The sequence below is a fragment of the Falco biarmicus genome, chromosome 6 (assembly GCF_023638135.1).
Source record: "Falco biarmicus isolate bFalBia1 chromosome 6, bFalBia1.pri, whole genome shotgun sequence".
Taxonomy (NCBI): domain Eukaryota; kingdom Metazoa; phylum Chordata; class Aves; order Falconiformes; family Falconidae; genus Falco; species Falco biarmicus.
In genome coordinates, this window is record NC_079293.1 from 11,437,901 (window position 1) to 11,453,318 (window position 15,418).

General features: G+C 47.1%; 2 protein-coding genes across 2 annotated transcripts; one reads left to right on the forward strand and one right to left on the reverse strand.

Moving 5' to 3' along the window:
- Positions 1-1,006: 1,006 nt before the first annotated feature.
- Positions 1,007-8,903, reverse strand: MTO1 (mitochondrial tRNA translation optimization 1). The gene is made up of 12 exons (XM_056342221.1): positions 8,647-8,903; positions 8,300-8,499; positions 7,468-7,585; positions 6,545-6,834; positions 5,203-5,315; positions 4,880-5,070; positions 4,494-4,624; positions 3,823-4,027; positions 3,570-3,741; positions 2,656-2,774; positions 2,002-2,159; positions 1,007-1,822 (listed from the first exon to the last, which is right to left on the reverse strand). Exons 1-12 carry the CDS (start codon positions 8,852-8,854, stop codon positions 1,661-1,663), a joined length of 2,067 nt encoding a protein of 688 aa, XP_056198196.1. The 5' UTR covers positions 8,855-8,903; the 3' UTR covers positions 1,007-1,660.
- On the forward strand, positions 8,853-15,392 carry CGAS (cyclic GMP-AMP synthase). The gene is given in 10 exon segments (XM_056343550.1): positions 8,853-8,978; positions 9,302-9,799; positions 10,621-10,752; positions 10,754-10,832; positions 11,059-11,073; positions 11,588-11,784; positions 11,786-11,834; positions 13,198-13,300; positions 14,385-14,551; positions 14,554-15,392. Coding segments are annotated over 10 exon segments (1,548 nt in total). The 3' UTR covers positions 14,736-15,392.
- Positions 15,393-15,418: the final 26 nt, after the last annotated feature.

Sequence of the window (15,418 nt, forward strand, 5' to 3'; positions counted from 1 at the left end):
AGAAAAGGAGGCTCAGGGGAGATCTTATCACTCTCCAAGTACCTGAAAGGAGGCTGCAGGCAGGTGGGTGTCAGTCTCTCCACCCAAGTAAGGAGCAACAGGACAAGAGGAAACGGCCTCGAGTTACACCAGAGGAGGTTTAGATTTGGTATCAGGAAAAATTTCCTTGCCGGAAGGGTAGTCAAGCACTGGAACAGGCTGCGCAGGGACGTGGTGGAATTGTGTTGGAAGCTGTTCTGTACAAGCCAAAAGCTCACCACCCAGAGATGCTTTCAGGCAGACAGATGATGCCCAAAGGCAAGCTGTAAGCTCTGCCCATCCTGCTGCACGACAAGGGTCTCTTACTGACAAAAAGGATTTGCTCTGACTCCTTTCTCTGGACAGGAAGAGAACCATTCACCCAGAGTAAACAAGACAGAGAAGTCCAGGATCTGAATTTCAAAATGACAGATGCATATAGAGAGAGAGAGACGTATTTACGGTTTACTTTTGGACTCAGTGATCTTAAGGGTCTTTTCCAAACCAAATGATTCTGTGATTCTATGATCTAACTGCAGCAAAACTTGTTCCCAAGCACATCTGCCCAGTCAGTTCAGAGGATGTTCAAAATGAGACTAGCGTCAGATACTGCTGCCTGTAAGGCAAGGATTCAGTAGATGCACAGCTTGAATTTAGTGTTTCTTGATGGCACACGAGAAACCGACTGCCCAAAGCCTTATCTCATTCAGATGCAAGGTATGTTACTGTCAGTTGCAGGACCGGTGCTGACGAGAAGCCCCTGGTCCTGCTCCCCTGGCCCCCAGCACGTCAGCCTGTTGGTCACCACACTGCCCGGATCTCAGGCTCCTGGGACAGGTTCCAACGTCTCCCACCTTCCTCAGCACCCCGGCCGAGGCAGCGAGTCTCACTACAGTTGCCTTCACCAGCTCCACCTTACCTGCCTGAAATGTGACCCAGTGAACTGCCAAGGCTCTAGCGAAAGCTAAGTGACAACCAAGATCTTCAGCAAGTTTCAAGATAAGCTGTATTTATTTTAAAGGAGGAAAAAAAAACCCCAGGATACGGTGTTTACATTCAGTCAGTCTCTTACGCAAGTTGCAATATCTGTGGTACACACTTTCATAGCTAAGTGTCTCCTACTGGCTGAGAGCACACTGAAACTTCAGACTGCGTGTAGCTGCTGCACAGTGACGAACACAAATACTCAAGTCAGTGGAACACACTTTCCAGCTCAAATCCTCTGGCGCTGCTGTGGTTTCAGCATGGTAACATTCCTTACTCATTTCAGAAGAGCAAAACGCTGTCCTTTCCAAGATGCTTCAGAACACATTTTGACTATCTGACATCTTCCGAATGAGTGGAATTTTAAAAGCGATGCCCCCGTCTTTTCATTTGGATAGGCAAAATCACAGGCTGTGTTTACGTTCCTGAGCATTTACTTCAGGTTTGCACATTCATTGCCTCTGTTCTACTCAATGACACTGTCACAGAACACAACCAGAACTGCTTTGGATCCAGCCAGCGCAGGCTTTCTCTCTGAAGAGGCTCGGAAGCACAGGTGATCTTGCCACGTACCCTGGCAGGAGGGGTACGCTTCCCTACGAAGGTGATTTAACACAGGCACTCTGGCTCCTTTTCAGAAAACTGCTGAAATGTGTTTTTAGGAAGTTGCTTTCTCTGAGTGCGTTTCCCCTGGTAAATACTGGCCAGTCTGAGGTAAAACTTTTCGCTTCTCTGTCTTCTGGTGATGGGTTTTCACAAATCTTAGCAGGTTGACGACAGCAGCTGGTGTAATTCCAGGGATGCGGCTGACTGCGCCGATCTGTATGTGGAAACAGGAACAAGTTAGCCTGGAACAAACCTACACACTGGAGCTAGTGAGAAATGAGATCAAAACCTGTGGGTATTCCCTTCTCTGATTCTTCTCACCCCCCATGTCCGTTTGGAAGACAGAGAAGGGATTTCATTGCTGCTCAACCTTGCTGAGTCCCAGTATCTTACCGTCCGGGGACGGTTAGAGTCCAGTTTCTCCCGCACCTCTGCTGACAGCGACGCATCGACGGTGAAGTAATCTATGTCCTCCGGCAGTTGGAGGGCTTCATCACGACGCACTTCTTCTATTTCCTGCTGTTGATTGAGTACACACCACTCATAAGCAGCTGTGATGGAAGATTAGAGAAACAGGAAGACCAGAAATACATGTTCATGTGAAACGGGTCACTTGCAGGAATGCAGGACGAAGAATGAGCAATTCCACGGAGACAGTCAAAAGCTTCTAAGGAAGTTTCCAGCCTCACAGACTAAAAAGCCTAGTTCACATCACTACTCTGGAAGAAGTTGTGCTCTATTTGTTACAGGAATTAAAGTAACATGGGTCAGCTTTTCCTCTCATCCTAGGAAAGGATGGTCTATCTGACAGAGCAGTAAGGAGAAAAAACCCAGGAGCGAACACAAATAATTGATCTCACACCGCAAAGTCAAACACAGGTGCCTGCATAGGGCTGTGGCCTATGGCAGAAGGTACATGCTCTCATCATAGTGCTTCATTTCACTAAGCAGCAACATGAAACACACTGGGATGAACAGACTGGCTCTCCCCTTGCTGAACAAAACGTGCACAGATCCCACTAAGAGACTGTAAGTCTTGTACTCTACCTTCTATTTTCAATCTCTCTGAGAGTTCTCTCCATTGAGCAAGCTTTCCCAGGGGCTCTGGGACAGCCCTTGCCAGAACTTCCACGTTGGCCTCCGGACACTGAAGGACTTCAAAAGCACTGTGGAGAACAAGAGTAGATTTTTATGGTAGGAAGGAGTCACTTGCATTAGGCAGATTTACAGCTATTCCCAGTTCAAACTTGCGAAGATTTCAACATAAGCCAGAAAAACTGCAGAGCCAAGTTTACCTCTGTACCACCTCCTCTCGGTATGCTGAAGAGCTGTTAAACTCCTAAAGAGGGGCTCTTAATGAAAAATGAACAGCAAGATAGAAGGGACAAGGTAAGGGCACCAAGGGGTACCTTCCACAGAGACAGCCAGGTCTTGTCACTCATTTAAAACAACAGAAAAGGAAAGATAAAGGATGAGTAAGGGAAGCAATGGCCTTTGCGTACAAGAACAGCTACCATGTGACACTAGCCTTAAATCAACGGCTGCTTTACCAAGCTTCCAGCGAAGCATCAACCCGCTGCAAAATCATCACCACTTGGTGACACTCTCAATAAGGACAGCAAGAAATGAGTGGCCCAGTAGAGTACCCCCTTGTTTTGGTAGCTTATGCCATCATGAGGAAACATGGTGTAGTAAAAAAAACAACATCACGCTTATTCTATAGGCAAACACTACACGTCTCTCCCCTAAAGGCGATAAAGCTGGAAATCTTGGACAAAGGGAGTCAAACGGACAAAGGGAGTCAAACGGACAAAGGGAGTCAAACGGACAAAGGGAGTCAAACGGACAAAGGGAGTCAAACGGACAAAGGGAGACAAACGGACAAATGCTGTGAAATCACTAGCCAGAAGTGCTAAAGCAAGCATAAGTCAGACCAGAAAGCTTCAGCTCTTAACCTTTACCTGACAGGTGACCTTCGACCTCTACTGATGGGAACTTCTGGTATTAACTGGGACCATTTGGATATGCTGAACTGAAGGGATTTTAGTGTCGCAATTCCATCCTCTAAAGCAGCTCTCATCTTAACTGCTTGTTCATATCGCTGCTGTGACACACACCTAGCTTCTTCAAAACCTGCAGAGACAGATGGCATACAACACAACGGTCTACAGCCAGGCAGGGCTGCTCACTGCAAGCGCCACCACAATAAAATACCTCTGTGGGTGAGCCTGGCATCGGCATTGTCAGGCCGGAGGGACATGCGGAACTCCACACGGCTGGTGAACATCCGGTACGGCTCACTGGTGCCCAGACTGGTAAGGTCATCGATCAGGACACCAATGTAGCCTTCGGTGCGACTGACAACGAAAGGGGGCTTGCCATGAACCCGTAGGCAAGCATTGATCCCAGCAATCACACCCTAGGCAGACAGAAAACAAACAAAAAAATATTTATCGGTTTCTTTGTGGCTAAAATATCAGCACATCTACTTCCAGAGACTCGTGTCAAGCTGTACTCTGGAAAACGCTATAGTCTGCGCTAGTAATCTAAGCAGTTTCTTGCGATACTGTGAGTGTCTGAGGAGCTTCTTGGCCCCTGCTGACATGACTAGAGACAATTCCCACATTTTTCAATTATACCCGTTGCACAGTCTCCATGCTGAAACATTTGACAGTACTTCCAATTACTTTTATTACTGCAGTCTCAGTAACAGCAGCCATAGGTGCTACAAGCAAAAATATCTGGCCAAGTCTGGAATCAGAGCGAGGAACAAATTTAGGAACACCTCATCAGCACAAGACAGGCCTAGCAAGACTGTATCGAAGACAAATGGCAGGGCAATATCCCTTTCTGAGCGCTGAGTACACATGATCAGATTCACCCACCTGAGCTGCAGCTTCTTCATAGCCTGTAGTGCCATTTATCTGGCCTGCAAAGAAGAGGCGCTGAACAAGACGAGACTCAAGAGAAGGAGTCAGCTGACGAGGATCTAAAAAATCATACTGCACCCCATAGCCTATGACAAACAACAAGACAGATCTTATGGGAGGAATTTTGAAGGTCCCTATTTATCAGCAAAGGCAATCAGTGGGGCAGAACAACTTAGGTTATCAGCTTTTATTTACGATTTAAAACCAACTGAGGAACAATCCCTGCATTCAAGAACAAACTTTGTTTCGTATTTCCTTTGTTTTGCTTTAAACAAAATCTGGTTTTTTATTAAATGGTAACCATTATGACAAAGAGATTTTAAACTATTCACCCCCCTCACCTGGCTGTAGTATCTTGGCGTTTTCCAAGCCTGGAATGGATTTGACCACCTGCTCCTGGAGCTCAGGTGGCAGCGTCATTGATATGCCTTGCGGGTAAATGACATTGGAGTCCAAGCCTTCGGGCTCCAGCCACACCTGATGTTCTCGGTTTGGGAAGCGCAGAACCTTTGACTCAAGAGAGGGACAGTACCTGCAACAGCAAATAGCATCACCTGGCATGGAGAAAAAGTAACTTTCCAGTAGCAAAGCAAGAGAGACCCCCAGTTTCAGACAGACTGTCCACTCATGCCGTTGACAGCCTTGCATAAAGCCACATACTTACCGCGGCCCCCTTGTTGTCTCCCTTATATGGTTGTTCAGGTGGAGGTTATCATGGATAATCTGCTGGGCTTTCAGGGTAGTGCGAGTCAGGTAACATGACAGCTGATCTTCTGGCTGAAAGAGGCCAAAGCTCACTTTAAGTTAATCCAGTCACAACAGTGCACCCTCACTAAACAACTCCGAGGCTCTCCAAGGACTTTTCCATGACAGTTGGCTCTTGCTTCCTGGAGAGATGGGTAGTGCTGCCATACCTACTGTACAGACAGACGTGAGCAACCGAGAGCTTGAGCAACATGCCCAAAAGCAAACCAAGAACAGAACTGAACTTGGGAGCCCAGAATTCAAGTTCTATTCTATACATTGTATTCCTAATTACAGGATGGATATTCCTATTAAAGCAACACATTGTATCACAGCATTCCAGTTAACTGCAGGAATTCAAAGCTCTGAAGTAAGAGGAGCAAGTGCCGACCCTACAGCTAACAGCCAGTTAAAGAGATTGGTGAAGGAAAAAAAAAAATATCTCTCAAAACCCTGCACTAACATGGCAAATCCAAGGTCTGCGAAAAAAACCCCACCAGGTAAAGTATTTCACTGATTTTTCTGAGAGTCAATAGACTCACATTCAAAATAGTAATAATGTTGCACCTCAACTACTCCTTAAAACCTCTCCCTCACACACCAATGACTTCAAGTCATACTACTTTTGCCTCCACCCTGATTATAATAGACTATTGCAATTCCTACACACGCTGCGGAAAATTAATTCCTGATAATTTATTCCGTGTTTGCTGTTTAACTACATTATGTAAGAATGTCATCCATTTCCCAGGATTTTCTTTGGAAAACTGAGTTTCTTCTGCTTTTAAGTTACATGCTATCTGTGAGCTCTGTGGTTCGCTCTATCCTTTCTCTTTCCTAGTCAACACTATTACTGATCTCTAATTTCAACATTTTCATCTTACTCCAGAGCCGGGGTAACAAGAAAGACATCATAAATCTCCAGAACAGAGGTCTAATACTCGAAGTGTTTTGTAAACCACCCATGTAACCAGCACATGAAGAATACTAACAGTACCATATTGCACACAATTCTGATTCTAAAAGTAAAGCAATTTTGGTTCTCGAGTTGAGAAGTGAGAGGAAAAAGGTACTTGCTTTCAAAAGAAAACAAACAGTTTCTTCTTCTTGTGCACTGAGAGTTCTCAGAAACCTAACACCTCCAGTAGGAATACCACCCAGCTCCCTTTCCCAGCCATCAACTCCCTGGCTGATTCCGAGTATGACATTCCCCGTAGCACCCCCCGCCTGGCTCTCCGTGCATTTGCTGTGCGCCATCTCACCTTGATCCACACAGCCTCACTGAGGAAGCTGAATGGCACCGGAGGATTGTCAGCTACACGTTCCTCCAGACCACGGAAGTCAATCGTATCTTTGGCAAGTCGGGGTGGCGTCCCAGTCTTCAGCCTGCCCATTGCAAATCCCAGCTTCTCCAGAGTCTGAGCCAGCCCGATGGCTGGCTGGTCCCCTAGCCGTCCAGCTGGATGCATCTCCAGTCCAATGAGGACCATACCCCTCAGAAATGTACCAGTGGTCAGGACAATACTCCCAGCATGTATTGTGCTCCCATCCCCTGAAACAGCAAGTTTTCAGAGATGCACGTATTTTAGTATCAACAAAGCCCTGGTATTCTGGTGTTTCTGTCAAAAACTAGACGAACTGTTCACTGAGAATTCATCCTTCTTTTATTATTTAATAAAATCAGCATTTCAATAATAAAAGCATGAACAGTAATAATTGCAATAAGCAGCATGTGGTTATTCCTGTATTCTTTTTACTCCTAAGCACATTACCCCTAACACAGAAAACCCACTCCTGGGAAAAACTCCTACGCAGGCCGTTATTTTGGAAAGCTTGTTTACTAGAACAGCAAGGGGTAATAAAGCACGAGTCTGCTAGTAATAGGATACCACTACCCCATAACGTCGTTGGCAGCATATGCCATTTACAAATAAAATCTCAAAACACAGCATGGAATTGAGCATCACTGGCCTGAAGAAAACTAAACTTACGTAACCTCCGAACATCCCATCAATCTAGGTATGCTTTTCATCGCATTACATTTAATAACCTAGTTTAGTTCGCACTTGGCCTAAATCACCTCTACCAGCCAATTGAACTTTCCCACTGATGAATCAGAAACGATTACCCCCGAAGGGCTGCTCTCAGAGTAACTGAAGGCGCTTACTGAGTTACTAGCACGTACCCAGAAGGACTCCTGTGACTCGGCATTTCCCAGGATGGTCTGGTTCTGGCTCTGCCAATAGAAGATCCTCCACAGATGCCTCGTGAACCGTCAGCAGTGGTGTGTTGAGGATTTCTTTCTGTCATGAAAGGAGTTACTGCAAGAATTTAGGAAGTTATGAGACATTTGGGCAGTCCCAAACCCAGCCGATTTCCGAAACACCTATCACCCTCTTCCCTTTTCCGTTCTTACCAGGTCACTTGGCAGACACTCAGTTACTGTACTATCCTGATCTAACCAGTAGAACTTCCCGTACACAGAGAGAGTTTAAGCTCAAAAGAAACCATTTGGTCACAAAGCCTGACCTGTATATAAAATGTTAGAGGAATTTTAAACTGTGCTGAGCTCTACGCTGCATTAAAGCACCAAAGAGAATGGTATCTAGGTTTGGTAGGAAAATATTAAAAAATAAATTGCTCCTCCCCATCATTCTCTGTAGTTCACCCTAGTACTTCAGATTTAGAATGAGTAATTCATTCTAATACTCCAGCCCACAAACACACTCCAAAAAAATCGCTCCTGCCTTTCCCGCTCCCATTTAACAGTACCTGCCGTCTTCACCAGGCGGTACATACAGAAAGCTCCCGTGCACGGTTAAGGTAAACAGGGCAACCTCGGGGCCGCCCTCAGCAGCGCAGCCGCTCCCAGGCCGCCGCCCGCCAGCCCCGGTGCCTCAGCGGGTCCGGGGAGCCCGAGGACCCGGGGCCGCCGCCTCCCGCTGCCGCAGCCGCGCCCGCTCGCTGCGCAAAGCCACGGCTAAGGGCTCTGCCCGCCCGGTCCCGCCCGCTCTCACCTGCATGGCCTCCTTGTAGCGGCCCCGGTCGATCTGAGCGCGGAGGCCCCACACGGCCGGGCCCTTGCAGCGGTTCAGCACCTTGTAGTGCACCCCGGAGCGGTCGCAGACCCGGCCGCACAGCCCGTCCAGGGCGTCCACCTCCCGCACGAGGTGCCCCTTCCCGATGCCGCCGAAGGAGGGGTTGCAGGACATCTCCCCTGCGGGGGACACCCCTCAGCGCCGCCGCCCCGGCCTAGCGGGGAGGCCCGAGGCGCCCGCGGGAAAGGGGCCGGGCCGGCTCCCCGCGGTACCGGCCCCCCCCCACCCCCGCCGCGGCCGAGCGCGGCCCGACCCCCCGGCGGTACCGATGGTGCCGATCCTGTGCGTGAGCAGCAGCGTGCGGGCCCCGCCGCGCGCGGCGGCCGCCGCCGCCTCCGTCCCCGCATGGCCCCCGCCGATCACCACCACCTCGTAGCGCGCCGCCGCCGCCCCGACCTCACCGCCCGCCCGGCGGCGCCCGGGCCCCGGCCCCGGGGATAGCGCCAGGCGGCGCCAGCCGCTGCGCAGCAACATGGCGGCAGCCGCGGCCCGTCCGGCACCGGGGCGCGCGCTGCGGCCGGAACCGGAAGCGGGGAGCGGGGCGCGCGGGATTCCTCCGCGCGGGCGGGGCCGCGTGCCGAGCGGGCACCCCCGGTCGGTGGGGAGCGGCCCTGGCGGGCGGCGTCTGCGGGCGGGGGCCCGGCCCGGCGCCCTGGCGGCTGCGAGCGGCCGGAGAGGGGCCGGGCGGCGGCAGTGCTCGCGTGCCCCCGCGCCGCGGGCAGGCGGGGCCGCCCGGGGGCAGGAAACCGCTCCGAGGGGACGGGCGGGAGGCGGGCGGCCGCGGGGTGGCCCGGCCCGGCCGTAGCCGTCGGGGTTCCCCCGCGGCCGGGCTGCGGGGCGGGAGCGGGCACAGCCGGGCAGCGCAGGCGAGCGCGCCCGCCGGGGGTTTCGTTTCCTCGGCGGGGGCGCGGCGCCTGGAAGAGGAACTGGCCTGAGGCGAGAGGCGGGACCCCCTCGCCCCGGCGCGGCGCTCGCCCTCCTGCGGGTGCGGGTGGGCAGCGGTGGCCACGGACGGCGCCGGCGGCACAGGGTAGCGGGGCAGGCGGGTGGCGCTGCCCGCAGCCCGGACACAGCCGCGACCCTCCGGGCGCTGCGGAGGGACCGGTCCATCCCCCGGCGCGCGGCGCCCCACCGCCGGCGAGAGCCTGCGGGCCGGCCCGGCGGGCGGCCGAGCGGGGCACCGTCCGCCAGAGCGCCCGCGGCGCGGAGGCCAGCGGCGGTGCCCGACGGGGCGGCAGCCACCCGCCGCGCCTGTGGGAGGTGCTGTCGCGGCTCGGCCTCGACCGCCGGGACGCGTCCGATGCGTCGGCGCTGGTGAACCAGGTCGTCCCGCAGCTGATCCAGGCCCCCCGGGGCAGGGACGGCGGCTTCAGCTCCATCCAGCGGCTGGGCGCCGGCAGCTACTACGAGCACGTCGAGGTGGGGGCGGTGCCGCCGGCAGCGCCCCTCCGCCGGCGGGCCCGGTGCCGGGGCCAGAGGGACGGTGTCCGCGGCGGCAGGCGGAGCCCCAGAGCCCGGCGGAACCCCGGCAGCGGCGAGCGGCTGGTACCAGCCGGATTCGCGCTGCGCCTCCAGTGCAGCTGTACGCTGGCCCTTCCCGACGAGGAAAAACTTTAAGGATGAATACGTTAATTAACAACAATTTACGATAAAATGGCTCACATACCGAAAGATGAGCGTACGTGCATTAGCGGGAGACGCTCGCTGCCTCACCGCACCGAGCCCCGCCAGCCGCAGGACGCTGCAGCGAAGGCCCCGCGCCGAGTTCTCGTTTATAGCTTTTTTCAGAAAGGAGGAGAACCAGCAGTACCTTTTCTTTTGGTTCCAGCTCTGTCTGAAACAGAAGTTAAACACGGAGACGCCTTTTTTTTTTTTTTTTTATTTTTTGATGTTTAAACCAGCTTCAGGCATAGTCATCATTTTTCTCCCTCACAGCAGATTCCTGCGCACAGAAGGATGACTATGGTCAGTGTTCATGCAGCGTTCAGCTTAAGCTGTTAAAACGCTCTTAAAAATTAAGCAATTGGAAAGCTGGAAGATGAACTGCCATCAGTAAATTGCTCTTCTCCACTCAAATGCACAGCAATCTTCTAATAGAAATCCACAGAAACAAGCTCACATTTCACACTGGACGTGAGAAGTACACCAAGGCAGGCGTTGCTAAAACCACAACTGTTATAAAATCCTAAAGAGATAGAATTTTGGTTATACGTTGACTGCTGTATTCTTGTACTTTGCAGATACCTGAACCAAATGAGTTTGGTATCATGCTTGTAATGCCTGTTGAGAAAGACTCCCAGCTGGATGAATGTGATGACATTGGAGCCTATTAATATCTAACATTCAAAAGAAACCCGAAAGAAAAGCATTTTATTGAAGTTTTTAGATGAAGATGGAAAATTGTCAGCCCTTAAAATGCTTCAAGCACTAAGAGAAATTATTAAATGAGAAAACCATTAAAAGTAAGTCCCAGAGCAAGCTTCACCTAGAAGTGCTGTAAAACCAGCTCCATGGTGCAGGTGCATTGCCCTGTTAATAAAAATGTGATTTCCTTGCCTCCCCATCTGTCTCTTCATCTCAGTGTTTGCTCTGGTGGTAAGAATCACAAGTCGTCAGGGCTGATCACATTATGTGATTAACCCATTGCTCCACTATGCAATTCACTTTTCATATGAAACTAATGAATATTCAGGGTGCTGCTTGGCATGCTTGGTACTTTCTACCCGACCTGCCCCTTTTCAATCTGCCATGTACAAAGAACCCTTTGCTGTACTTGTAGCAAAAGGAAGAACTTTCTTTTACACATTACCTAATATTTTATATTTATCTGTATAAACAAATGTATCCCCTTTTAGGGTGCTTTTTTTCTCCAAAGCTTTCAGAAACATTGTGGCCAAATATCTTGTCTCAGTGTTTTCAACAGTGAAGCCGTTCATTGGAAAACATTACTGTATTTCTAAATAATGTAAATGTAGTAAATCAAGCAAACAGCAGTTCAAGAAGAGTGCTCATTTCATAGAACTCGACAGGCCTTCGTAATGTTTTATTTAAAATCCTTATCCTGTAGGATAAAGAGCCAGTGACTGAACCCAGGTATTTCTTTTGATCGATTCTAAATTCCTCTTAAGGTAAAAACCTTAGCACTTTTTTAAAAGTTTCTAATTGATGTAATATGTTTATATATAAAAACAACTTCTTTGTTACTAGATGTGGAAGTAACTGTAAAAACACAAAAGGCTGGAAGTCCTGCAATAACTCTTCTGATCAGAAATCCTGCATCAGAAATATCAGTGGACATCATCTTGACTTTGGAAGCTCAGCAGAGCTGGCCACCTAGCATACAGGATGGCCTCAAAACTGAACAGTGGCTAGGAAGAAAAGTCAAGGGAGAGTTCAGGAAAAAACTCACTTTATTTAGTAGCTAAAGAAAACAAAAAAGAAAAGGTTCTAAGAGGTACCTCAAATACAATTAGTTACAAAATATCTTCTCTACAACTTGATCACTTAGAAGTGCTATAAAAAGGGTATTCAGATTCTGTTTAGTATTCTGCCTTTAAGGTGCAGATACCTTATATCTTGCATACATCCAGATCAAAGACAATTGAAATCCCTCTTTAAAAGACATCAGATTTGTGGTAGTGCTTGTGCTGTACTGAAATCTAAAGACAAAACTGCTCTGCCAGGCTGTACACTAACCATTCCAAAGAACAATATATTAAATCTACCAAGTCAGACACATGAACATGAACCTTTCCTGTACTGCTTTAGTTACCAGCAACACCCACTCCTTGGCTTTTTAAGACAATAAAAAAAATAAATTCTAAGGCAGGGAGTGCCCCTGTAAGTAGGACTGCATACACAAGTTATATACCTCTGCAGGAAGTAAATGTGTACTTTTCTAGCAAGATCCATTATTTCTCGTACTCTGGAATGGCTACAAAGTTTGGGTTTTTTTTGTCTCCTCACCACTGTCACACCAAGCCTGCATTAGTTTGCAGAAACATCCCAACTTGTCATTGCATTAGGAGAACTGGTGATCTCAGCAAAAAGAGTTCAGGCAATCTGGTATTCTTTTTAATTAGCATGCCCACCTTAACAATGCCAAATAAATCATTACTGCTCTACTGGGCTATTTTTTCCTGAAAAAATAAAATGCAAAGAGTAAGGGAACCAAACAGGCTCTGGGGAAACAATCTAACTTGCATAAGGAAGACGAAAAAAAATGATTGCTGGTGTTTTAAACACAGGGGTTGAGCTATGTTAATCATTGCTTTTAGAAACACGATCAAAAACAAACAAAAAAGCTTCACAACAGTCACCTTACCTGAAACAAACTCACAAGCCTATTATTTGCACAAAGGAATTAAAAATAATGGTGAAAACTTCTTGTATTCAAAACCGGAATGGTTATGCAGTAAAGCTAATAATACAAATGCTCAAAGGTAGTAGATTTCTGAGTAGTGGAATTCCCCAAATCAAGTTCAACAAATGCAGAAAAGTTCAGAATTAAGCTTAATTTTACTGTAAATCAAAACATCCTTAAGTATATAGTTAAAGCATCCAAACAATTAAATATGTCCTATATTAATGACATTGTAATTGTCTTTGCATGGAGTAGCTGGGGAATTAAGGAGGAAATAACTAATCGTAGTTACTGGATTTCAATTTTTTTTTTTTTTGTATTTTGTTTGTTTTATTGAAGTGCAAAGAAATTGTTGATATTTTAAATTAAGTCAATTATAAAGTGTCTTTGTCTAGTTACGGACACTGGTACTTACTGCTGTGTAACAACTTAATAATCTTGTACTCAACTTTAGGAAACACCTGGCGACTCTCTCTCTCACATATTGAGAAAGCCATGATGAACAACCACGGCAGCTCAAAGACATGTTGTGAATCTGATGGACTGAAGTGCTGTAGGTTGGTATTTCATATGAGTATTTTACTTTAAGCCTGTGTGAGCCAGGCTAGCACTGTTTCACTTTAAGAATTTGATCTAAGACTAATTACTCATAATAGGGAGCAAGAATAAGGCTTTTAGGCATCGCTGTTCTACAGCAGTTCTGCATTCAGCACAATGTCTGACTTGCATTTACTCAATGAGGCGGAAACAAATCACATTGCAGGTTTATAGTCCAGACTCACCTTGGAAAGCAAGAAGATGAAACTTGTTAAATAATCTTTCCCAAACTCATTCCTGTTTAGAAGAATCAGCTTAGAAGTCTGATAACCCATCTTTTTCTGTGCTTTGGGAGCAAAGTCACACTTCGTACCAAGGCAACTTCTAAAATGATGGTGAGAAAAGAACTGTTGAATGACACCAGGATGAATAAATGATTTTTCTCTCCAATAAAACCTGGTTTCCACATTTCTTTGAAGAGAAAGCATAAAACCCACATGAGGTACAGAACCTCCTTAACAGCAAACCAAATTCTTAGTTTACTTAATTACATCTTATACTGAATCAAGAAAGTCACAAGACAACTAATGCATGATTCTTTGTCTTTGCTTTATGAGTATTATCAGACATGCTATGCCCCTCCCTAGCAGTACGCTGCACAACATACATACCTCTTCCCCTTGTGGCATGCCACAGGAAGGTCACGGCATTTCCTTCAGCATAAACCCAAGCCAAAAGCGCAGCTTTAATCTTAAGCAGTGCTCCAAGGTTATGTCATACTGGTAGCATCTGCAGCTGGGAGACTGCACTGTGTGAGCAGGCTTCTGACCAACACTTTATATCTGGGTCACTGCTGCTACCAGTGAAAGCTGTGTACGCTCAAAAGCTGTCATTTAAAGTACAAATCCTTCATTGCTAGAATTTAACTTCATACACAGTAGTTCTAGGATTATCCAGCCTACTGCTGCGCTTATTTTCAGATTTTATTCAAAACATTATCGAAAATGTTATTTGAGTAAGAACAGTTTTATTGTTTTCATGAATAATGTGTATTTATTTAGAACTATGTAGAAGGTACCTAATAAATTCTTATTTATTTATCAGGAAAGGTTGTCTTAAGCTTCTGAAGTACCTTCTAGAGGAACTTAAAATGAAATACACCAAGAAGTTGGAAAAATTCTTTTCATACCATGTCAAAACTGCTTTTTTCCACTCATGTGTCATGTGGCCAAAGGACACAGACTGGCATTGGGCAGACCTGGATCATTGCTTTTGAAGTATCTGGGGTATTTTCTGGAGTGCCTGCAAAACACTCAGCTGCCACATTTCTTTATTCCCAAATACAGCTTGCTCAGCCTGGAAGATAAAGTGAGCAGTGACTTCCTTTCAAGACAAATAAATGATCAATTGAACAACAGATTCTCAGTATTTCAGGAGAGTCTAAAAAAAAAATAAATCATTGTTTACAATAACTAGCTAATCATGTAAATTTGCATATTTAAAGCCAGAAGTTTTGTAGCTCACGTTACTCCTCAGTGGTCTGATGCTATAAAAAGCAAAACAAAATCAAGAACACTAAAAGAAAAACTGTATACCTCAGTTACACTGCTTAGTTGTAACCCTTCAAAGAAAACAGAACATTAAGTAATTTTTTTCTTCCCTATCCAAATGTAGATGTCACCTGCAAAATATCTTCAAGGTATACTAAGAACGTATAGAAGAATTTGCAAGTTAATTTCCCATGCAACTTCTAGGATTCCAAATATAAAGGTATCAATGACTGCGTAAAGTGGAAAATGACAATTTTATTTAAAATGAAGGTCCACTGCAAAATACCCCAAATACACTCTGGCTTTCAGAAGGAAGTCACTGCAGTTACTCTGACATAAACCAGAAGTTCGCAAGATCAAGTGGGTGGATGAAGACTTTTTGCAGAGGACAACCACCAGCAACAGTGAACAGACTATTGAAACAATACAAAGTTCCAGAAATAACTGATCTTTTCTGAGTCTTCAGAATTGGTTTGGAAATTAGTCTTTTCACTGGACTTTGGATGGGAAGCAATCAGTATCTAATGTGCTGCAACAGAATAAAAGTTACTGTGCTAATGAGCGTTAGTGAGGTATCTCTTTCTACAA

Coding starts and splice junctions, on each gene's coding strand:
- MTO1 (XM_056342221.1), bottom strand. CDS start 8,854: ATGTTGCTGCGCAGCGGCTGGCGCCGCCTGGCGCTATCCCCGGGGCCG. Junction 5,316..6,544: donor GTGAGGCTGTGTGGATCAAG/GTGAGATGGCGC, acceptor GGCCTCTTTCAG/CCAGAAGATCAGCTGTCATG. Junction 2,160..2,655: donor AGAGAGATTGAAAATAGAAG/GTAGAGTACAAG, acceptor CTTCCATCACAG/CTGCTTATGAGTGGTGTGTA.